The following is a 9,466-nucleotide window of genomic DNA, read 5'->3' as shown; positions in this document are numbered from 1 at the left end:
AAAGGGAGGGGGAGGGCAGAGGGAGAGGGAGACACTCGCGCACGCACACACACACACACAAAGGGAGAGAGATAGACTCATGCACACACACAGACACAGACACAGTTTGAAGTTTGGTGTTGTGGCGACGGTTGAGGTGAAACCAGCAGGCCATCCCAGCTGGAGTCTGACAGGAGCACAGCGGCAGGCCGTCCACGTCACCGATCCAGAGGAACCTACAAGACAAACTCAGAGCCTCCCAGAGAGGTGTATGGTCAGTAACTACAACAGAACATTAAGACTAGAAGTTAGACTGACAGATAAAGTGGGAAACAAGAGCCATGTGTGTCAGTTTCCCCCTGACAGTCTAAACCTGTAGCAGAATGACTAAGATCTTTCAAACTTTCTAGGTGGGTTTGCTCATTCTAGGATGAGTGAAGCTAATGTGTGGCTAAGCTAATCTACTGACCAGATGAAGCATTACAAAAGCATCACAAATGCTTTAAAACAAGAAAAGAACTTGTTTATAAACAAACCAGGTATTTGTTTGAGGATTGGAGGAACATTAAGACTCCAGAAATTGACTGATTACATTTGGTTTGAGTTTTTGAAAGATAATTTCTAGTTAGCGATGATGTCCGAACCGGAGATGTCAAAAGTAGTCACATCCATTGCTTAAGTACAAGTATAGATACTGGGGTTTTAAAATACTTTTGTAGAGGTTGAAGTATCAACTCAAGCGTTTTACTTAAGTAAAAGTGTAAAAGTACTGGTTTCAAAACTACTTAAAGTACAAAATTAAAAGTAACCTCTTGGGTCTCTACCATGGACATCTTTATACTATGCTACATACCGTACCTCTGTTATGTTTTCGCTGAAGACTGGTGTGATTGGTGTCGTGTGGAGGTGCAATGGATCGCGTACAAACCAATAGTGTGTTGGAATGATATTACATTTATACACCTCATCCATCCACAATCTAATTCACTCTTTCCAGATCTTGCAATTTCAGCGATTTTAGGATCGGTTTCTTACTTTATTTGGTGTTTGTATTTTTGAACGATGACAAGCTGGAGTAGCAAGGCTATTTTTAAAAAGTAAGGAGTTGAAAGTAAAAAGTCAGCTAAAAATTAATTACTGAAGCAAAGTATAGATACCCAAAATTTTTACTCAAGTAAGGTAAAAAAAAAAGTTTTTTTTACTTAGTTACTTGTCACCTCTGGTCAGAACTATCTAAAAAAAACTTTAATCCTCATTAAACTTGTTTTTTGGGAATTTTCTGCTCACTGATTATGATTATAGCTAAACTATGAGACAGTGGATTGAATGTTAGAATAAGCACTTGAGTAATAGCTCATCAAATGCTGTTTCACTTTAAATAAAGGGTGTTGTTACCATCCAGTTTTGCAGTTTCTTTTGTTGGTGTCATGTTTGTGATTTTCTCTTTTTTGCACCCTGGATCTCAGCTCGACTACTTCTGACTGCATTTGAGCTCCGCACCAAGCAAGATGTACAGAAAGTTAATCTATAAAGTCGGGAAATGATACAGATCTCTGGTCTCTGACAGGTGTAAAGGTTTTGCTTCCGACGTGGAATTGTCCTCAATTAGCCGGTCAAAGTGTACCTTGGCCCCCCCGCTGATAACCTTTGACCTCAGTCGTTGTTATAAAACTGATAAGTGGTGCCGTTCAAAGAGGTTTACATCTTTAGCTCCGACTTTAAAACAGCTTTTCCGCCAAGCCTCAGCCTCTGTTTCCACCCTGGAAATTTAGGAAATAAGGGTTAGGGTTTCATATCTGTGAGAAGCTAGCTCCTCCCCAACCCAATTAAAGCGTTTAATTTAAGCGGCATGGGACAAAGCTGAGCCCGAGCACAGAGCAGCTTCTTTTTGATCCTGATCAGCTGACAGGATGAGGACTCTTCAGGAAAAACTCATTCTCCTTTCCATTGCTTTGTCTCTGATCTGTGCTGTTCAGGTAATTATGATACGTTTTTATTCATCACCACAACATGACGTCATGATGTGACTGTTTACTAAGGATGTAAACGTACCTCCACAGGTCAGCTCAATGCCTGTAACAGAAGACTGGAGAGGTCTGGTCCAGCGTACCAAACGCTCTCTTCTGTGGAGGTGGAACAGCATGAAGCCTGTGGGTGCCAGCTGCAGGGAGCACGCAGAGTGTGGCACGAAATACTGCAGGTTTGAACCATTGCAAAAACAACTTTAAAAACTTATTTTAAAGATTTTTGTCATATTTTGCACTGAATGTTAAATCACCTCTCATCTCAAAATAGTAAAATGGCGTTCCATTTCACATTTTGTTCAAACTTTGTGCATGTCTAGTGCAGCAGGTTTTGTCCACGTGCATTTTACATGACAAGGCAAAAGTCCTCCAGCTATTGAAGTGCAATAAATCTGCTCCTTATCCTTATCTTTGCAGGAGAAGTATCTGCTCCTTCTGGATCCCCATGGGGGACTCATGAACAAATCTCCACTGAAAAAGCAAACATTTCTCCTTTGGACCACAACATCTCAAGCTCACCCTACATGGGATCACTCCAAGAATATTCGTGCATGATGTGAAGTTCTGCAACTCCACTTCATTCAGTTCACGTAATCTCAGAAGACTCCAGTTCAGCACAGATTTCCACATATTCATTTGTTATAATTACTCTGAGGACATCAGACGGTATGAATAAATGTTTTTAATGCATGATTTTAATACAGAATATAAATGTTCCCAACAGTGTGTGAGGTTTTTTGGCTTAACTTGTTTTTACATGATATTTATTTGTACATATTGTATAAATAATGTAAATATTTAGATATTTTTTAAAAGGTTGTCTTGCTCTTCTTTTTGTTAACAAGCTTAAAAATTAAAATGTTCATCACTTCTTCTACTCTTTCAGTGCAATGGGAAAAATGGATAAGAGGTTTGATGTTGGCTGGTTGAAAAGAAGAAAATATCCAGAGGTTTGCTTTTTTTAAAACTTACATGAGAAAAATATTCATCCCAAAGCTACACACAATATTATATCAACATGTTACAGTGAAGAAAAAAAGCAACTGACTTAAAGTTACTGCAGCGTTTCTCTTGTGATTTGATTTAAATATACTCAAACCTCTGATTCAGTCTTTCATATTCCAAAAGTAATTTTCACTCACACCCACTTGGAGATAAGTAGCTTTGAGTAATGCCTAATATAGTTTGCACCTTAATGCAAAGAGGGCGTGTCTGGTTGGTTTTGGATCACAGGGAGAGAAGGTAAAGATACTGAAGGGTCAGTCACACCTTGGATTTAGGAATAATTGAAATATAAAACTAACAAATAGCCAAACTATTCCTTTCTTCACAACTAATGTAGTTTACAGTGAATCAAGAAAACATCAGACAACAACAACATCTAGAATGGCTAAGAAAAAAAATAAAAAATAAATAAAAAAAAAATCTGCCAAGGTGTATTTATTTAAATGGGGTGGTGGTTTTGGAGTCCAAAACCCAAAACGGCTGTCGTGGAATTGATCTTTTTTAAGACTTGATCTACAATGATGGACAATTCATGTTTTCAGATCTTATTTTTTTGTTAAGAAATACATATTTCTTCTCATGATGAATTGAATAATATACAGTTAAAGTTCACATAAACAACATATGAAGTCAATAAAGTAGATCTTTATGTGTAAACAACACTTGATGATTGCCCATTTTCCATTAAAAAGGACTATGCAGCTATGACATTTCAGGTCTATACCACAATTTTTTTGGCTATATTAGATTTTTTGCAGTTTCAGACCAATGGAAATAAATAGATTCCTTTATTTCGCTCCCATTGAAATGAATGGAGATTTACCATCACCATGAAAAACCACAGGAACAAAGACATACGTGTGATGGCACAAGGAAAGTGCAGGCCGTTTTCGAATTTGCCTACTACATACTGTGTATCAAAGTAGTACTCAAGTGGAAGTGAACGTCCCAGTCTGCAGGTCTACTGAAGTAGATGTAAAAAACGTATACAAGCTCTAAAATACGGTCAGAATATCTCTTTCTAGTTGGGTCATTTTGGACTGAAACGTGACCACGGTGAGCGAGGGTCTGTTTCTCAATGGATTTGTCATCTAGAATGGCTAAGAAACAAATTCTGTGCTGATAGTTGAAGTCTAACCAACAGGAGAGCATTAATGAAAAAACAAAACTTATTTAGGTTGAAGTTCCTGAATATTTAAGTTTCCTCTTTGGTTTGATCTTGCACTTTGTAGACTCTCCCTGCATCAAGAGTTAACAATGAAGTGTCTGGATTGCAGGACCACTTGTTTTAATCAGAATCAGGTTAAGGCTCCTATTTGAGCCAAATGCGGTTGGAAAGAGATGTCAACTTTATCCGGTCTCTGTTTCTCTGAGGAGGTAATGACCTGTAGGACCAATGTGAGGAAGGATTTGTTGCATAATTTCAGCATAAGCAGCGTGTTCTTGTTCTCATTTTTCAGCTTGTATTCTTTCTGCTTTTCATTTATTTTCTTTTTCTTCTTTTCTACACAGTAACTGATTTCATTCATTTATTTAACCCTTTTTTGACCAGGAAGAGACTTGCTGAGTTAAAAATCTCTTTTCCAAGAGTATCCTGGCCAAGTTAGGCAGCAGCATAGCTACATAGTTCCAGTGTTGGAGAAGTTACTATTAAAAAGTAGTGTTTGCTCGTTACACGTTACTTCTTGAGAAAGTTATCCCTTACTTTACTAAGTTACCCTTTATGGAAAGAAACTTTTTACTAGTTACTTTAACGTTACTTTTATGGTGCTCGACTTTGGGCAGAACCCCATCTCATTTTCAAAATATGTATAGGCCTACATAAAGTTCTACCATGGAGGACATAAGAGGTAATTATTTTGTGCCTATTGTTTTGAAAAATGTCACAGAGCACTTGACAAGAAACACAATAATACCATGATGACTAACAGCTCTCTGCATGCTACTGGGAGTACCAGCCTCAGTGTGGGATGTGAGCCTGTGACTATTGCACATGTGCGCAGCTGAGGCAGTATGGCTGTCAAACCGGCTCCTGGTAGAAGTAATGTTGTGCCCAGCTGCAAAAGGAACTACATTTCATTACCATATTTTCAGTAGTAACACATTACACTACTTTTTTTTCCCCGAAAAAGTAGTTATGTTGCCATAACACGTTGCTGTATCTCATTACTTTGTAACCCACCCAACACTGGCCGATACACACTCAAAACAGTTAAACAGAACAACTACCTCCAGCATTCAGAACATCGTATATTAGACAAAACATTAAGTTTCAAGTCTTTCTGTGGGTCGTTCCAGCTGGAGGGAGCAGCAAACTTGGAAGCTTTTCCCCCCAAGTTTAGTCCTGACCCTCAGAAACAGATAGTAAAATAAGATCCAGACCTAAAATACACCTATGAATGAAAGACACTAAAAGAGAATAAAAAAAAAACATTAATGTAAAACTCATTAACTTCAAAGTATCCAGAGTGACCACTCAATAAAAATTCTCAAGTACAGTCAAAGTTCTGATTTTAAAATAACTCTAAAAGTTGAACTTGATTAAATGTATTTAGTTACTTCCACACCTGTTTGTCTCCCTCCCTTCAGCTTTATGACTACAGATCTTTGTTGATCACACAGAATAGCATTGTCATGATGTCATCACATTATTTATGAATGAAGCTTTTCCTGAGAACATATAGGCTGATGTATATTCTCAGCTGTACAACATTACTCCCTTTCATCACTAGAGGGCGACACAAGCCAGGGTGACTGAGATATATAAAGCCTATCTGGTAATATTTTTAACAGACTGTAGCTATAACAAATACTACAGTCGTGCTTTAAGTCATTAGTTGTCATATTTATAACAATCCCGTTTAAATTTAGGAATAATGTTTGTAGAGATTTAAATTCAGACCAAATCGTCTCACACACATTTTCCTTAATTATGACTGATGGAAGTAACAATTAATTTTATTTTAAATTTTGGCTGGTTTACCGAACAGAATATGTTAAAATGATGCAGCGGTGAAATAATATTATATTACATACATATATGATCTGCATGCATTTCTTTTGCAGGCTTTTTAAAGAATATATTTCAGATCTATGTATCTGTGAGCCATAAATTCCTCTGGTTATATCTAGGTCATAAGTGATCCCCTCCTCATGTTTATTTTTATCATTCTGTTAACTTCACAGAGCTCTGTGTCGAGCTCTCCTCCTACCAGGTGTCTTGGATACTTCTAGCGGCAGCCGCTTCCTCTTCCCCATTGGTCCAAGCCGCCGTGACGTCAGCTCTCCATCAGCGGAGCGGTGCCGGAGCAGCAGCGTGGGGATCCGTTGGGTCAGTCCGGATGTCGGTGTTGGGCCGGTTTCTCTCTCACACTGCTACAGTTGGACTTTTCATTTGACCCGCGGACTCTCGGGTGATGCAGCTGAACATGTGGGCTTTCTGATGGACTGTTTGCGTCAGAGCTCAACGCTCTGCATGACTTACTGTGAAATTCAGCCGGATTTTGTGATATTGGACCTCGATATCCCTTTTAACGGAGAGTTACCTGGATTCTGCTTTGCTGACGGCTGTTTCCAGTTAAGTTTTTATGTTTAAATATATATTTAACGATGTGGATGTGCTTAGGCTAACTGCGCCTCATTGAGTCAATTATCAGCTGTGTCTATTTTAATCTTTGTTTCCTCTGGGGTGGATCTGTTGGCATGTGTGCACACTGTTTTTCTGTAAACATGTCCTTCTAAAGCCACTGTAAACATTTTTATTACAAACATTTACAAAAACAACCTAAGCAGCCTGTTCTACACACTGTGTTATATTGTGCAGTTTGAATTCAAGACCTTCCTCCTCATTTTGATGCCCCTTTGATTTTGTTTTCAGTACATCGAATCTGATTCCTGGGCTCTTATTTAATCTTTCTCTTACATGATGAAATGAACAGCCTGTAATGATCCCATTAGATCCCATTAGACAGAGGTACCGTGCAGTCTGTTTATTTCAAAGCAGGACACAAACATCGACTCTTGGTAGACCTAACAGTCCCCTCTCATGTGAGCTGACTGACATGACCTGACAGCTCCATCCACCACAATGATTCACTAAATCATAACCAGCTCCATTTGCTCCAGTTCCCAAACCACAGACATGTTCTGCAAAGATTTTCATCTTGCTGGACTTCAGCGGTATCCGCTTTGCAGTGCATCCTCTGCAGACAACTAGTCAGTCACAGTGGCCTACTTTTCAGGGGTATTGAACCACTGAACTGTTTGCAATGAGCGGGGACAGGATACACTCAGACTCACTGTAATGTGACCCCTCTAACTGCTGCTGCTGTGCTGATCTTATCTTCTTTTTAAAGGTTTATTTACCTGTTTTAAGATGATAGTTTTAATCTGGAATCATTTCATTACATTTACATTCCCCCTCCTACTCCTCTACTGGCAGCAATTGCTCAAAGACAGAACACCAACCCTCTGACTAAAGGCCCACTGGCTCTATCTCCTGAGCTGCAGCCTAAAAAAAGATAGTTATGTAATTAGGTGCTTAACTTCAGACTTCTTGTTCCAGTAAGAAGCTCAAAGTGTGAACAGACTGAAATGTAGATATTGCACTTTATCTAAAAATACCTGCTCATACCAGAAGTGTCAAGCCAACAAACCAGAACTCAAGTTTTCTTTTAAGCTTGTTGTGTGGTTTTTTGGTCTCACTGAGGCAGCTGCAGCTCAGTGGTAGAGTCGGTCATCTAGGGTTTGTTTCCCACTTCCAGGTTCCAGTGTTCACAGGGTGGATCCATCTAGGGCGAGACACGAAAGCCCAAACTGATCCGCCATCGTACCATGAACAGAAAAGTCAAATATGATGGGTGCGAGTGAAAAGGCTTTAACCACAGAAAGCGTCATGTAAGCAACATTTATCATCTTTAGGAGAAGGAGCATGGAGAGGAGGCTGCTTTAGTTTTGTATCCAATCCTCCTCATGTAGCTTTTCCACAAGAGAAGGACTCAGTCATTTGCACACTGCAAAAACTGAAACCTAAACAAAGTGTTCACGTCTTATTTTTAGTCAAATCTGCCAAATTCACCTGACAAGTCCAGGAAAATGTCTTATTTCAAGATGTTTAAAGACAAAAACGTTTTTATACACAAAACTGGTGTTTACACTCTTGTAGTACACAAAGGCCACAGGACCAGTTGTATAATTGAAAGAATTTACATCTAATAATCTAAGTAGAGTTTCAGAATGCAAAAAGAAGAAATGGAAGTGAAAAGCAATCAATTGGAAACAACAATTAAAATGAAATAGTCTGTTCATCAGCTGATCAGAACTTGAAGACCACAGGCCAAATCCCCCAAACCGCTTAAAACTGTGAGTGTTTCCAGGAGCCAGTGTGAACGTTGATCCAAGTGATGAAGATGTCTTCATGGAGGATCATCCACTGTCTGAACTGATGTCCATTTCTGTAAACGTCCCTCTCCATCCATCCCCAAATGTTGTCAGAGTGATTTAGATCAGGGGAACATCAGGATGGTCCACAGAGTGAGCTGATTCCTCTGGAAGAAGTCCTTTGTCAGGCGCCCATTGAGACCTGCAGCGTTGTCCTGTTGAAAAACCCAGTCATTCCCACACAGACCAGGGCCCTCAGTCATGAAGGAGGCCCCCTGTAACATCTCCACAGAGCCAGCCGCCGTTTGACGCCCCTGACCAACCTGAAGCTCCATTGGTCCATTGAAGGAAGAAGCCCCAGATCATGATGGCGCCCCCTCCACTGTGCCACCGTGAAAACATCTCCAGTGGGATCTCCTGGTCATGTCAGTAACACTGAAGCCATCAGGACGTCAAGGTTCAGTTTTTTCTCCTCAGAGAATCAAACTTTCTTCTCCTTTCAGTGTCCCAAGTTTGCTGCTCTCTGAAAAAGTCCAAACGGTGAGTTTGTGGCATTGAAGGAGACGAGGCCTTTGAAGACATGTTTTCTTCTTAAAGCTCTTCTCTCTCAGATGGCGTCTGATGGTTATTGGGCTGCAGTCAGCTCCAGTAACAGACTTAATCTGGGTCAAGGATTGTCCTGTGACTTGACGGACAGTCAATCAGATCCTTTGGCTCAGCTGCGTTGAAATGTTTTTGTGTCTACCTCTGGACTGTTTTGTTCCCTAACCCTCAGGATCTTTGAAAAAATTCAAATGTCTGTCTTGCTGCGTCCAACCTCAGACATTCAAAGAGAAAAAGTTTTTTAGCCTTTGTCATCAGGAGGTCATGACAGAGTGAATACCTGACAGATAATCACACTGAATCCACGTTTTAGAGCAGATTGTATCTTTTAAAGGCTGTGGTCTTACACTTTGAACAGTTTGTTGACAGACTATTTCACTTTAATTGTTGTTTTCAATTAATTGCGTACATTTATTTTAAATCTCACACCCATTTCTTTTTTTTTTTTTTCTTTAAACCCTTTTAAGATCTGATTG

At 39.5% G+C, this 9,466-nt stretch overlaps 1 protein-coding gene across 1 annotated transcript; it reads left to right on the top strand.

Annotated features, from left to right (window-relative positions):
* The first annotated feature begins 1,889 nt into the window (after positions 1-1,889).
* On the top strand, positions 1,890-2,543 carry LOC141805796 (liver-expressed antimicrobial peptide 2). The gene is made up of 3 exons (XM_074690987.1): positions 1,890-1,955; positions 2,040-2,179; positions 2,421-2,543. Exons 1-3 carry the CDS (start codon positions 1,890-1,892, stop codon positions 2,461-2,463), a joined length of 249 nt encoding a protein of 82 aa, XP_074547088.1. The 3' UTR covers positions 2,464-2,543.
* The last annotated feature ends 6,923 nt before the right edge of the window (positions 2,544-9,466 follow it).

The sequence above is a fragment of the Halichoeres trimaculatus genome, unplaced genomic scaffold (assembly GCF_033239565.1).
Source record: "Halichoeres trimaculatus isolate MK-OKI-2021-1 unplaced genomic scaffold, fHalTri1.1 fHalTri1_scaffold_16, whole genome shotgun sequence".
Classification (NCBI taxonomy): domain Eukaryota; kingdom Metazoa; phylum Chordata; class Actinopteri; order Labriformes; family Labridae; genus Halichoeres; species Halichoeres trimaculatus.
This window is presented reverse-complemented; position numbering and strand designations above follow the sequence as displayed.

Excerpts from the sequence above, each read along its gene's own strand:
- LOC141805796 (XM_074690987.1), top strand. The coding sequence starts at position 1,890 with ATGAGGACTCTTCAGGAAAAACTCATTCTCCTTTCCATTGCTTTGTCT. Across the intron at positions 1,956-2,039 it reads CTCTGATCTGTGCTGTTCAG|GTCAGCTCAATGCCTGTAAC; the intron begins GTAATTATGATA and ends GTACCTCCACAG. Across the intron at positions 2,180-2,420 it reads TGTGGCACGAAATACTGCAG|GAGAAGTATCTGCTCCTTCT; the intron begins GTTTGAACCATT and ends TTATCTTTGCAG.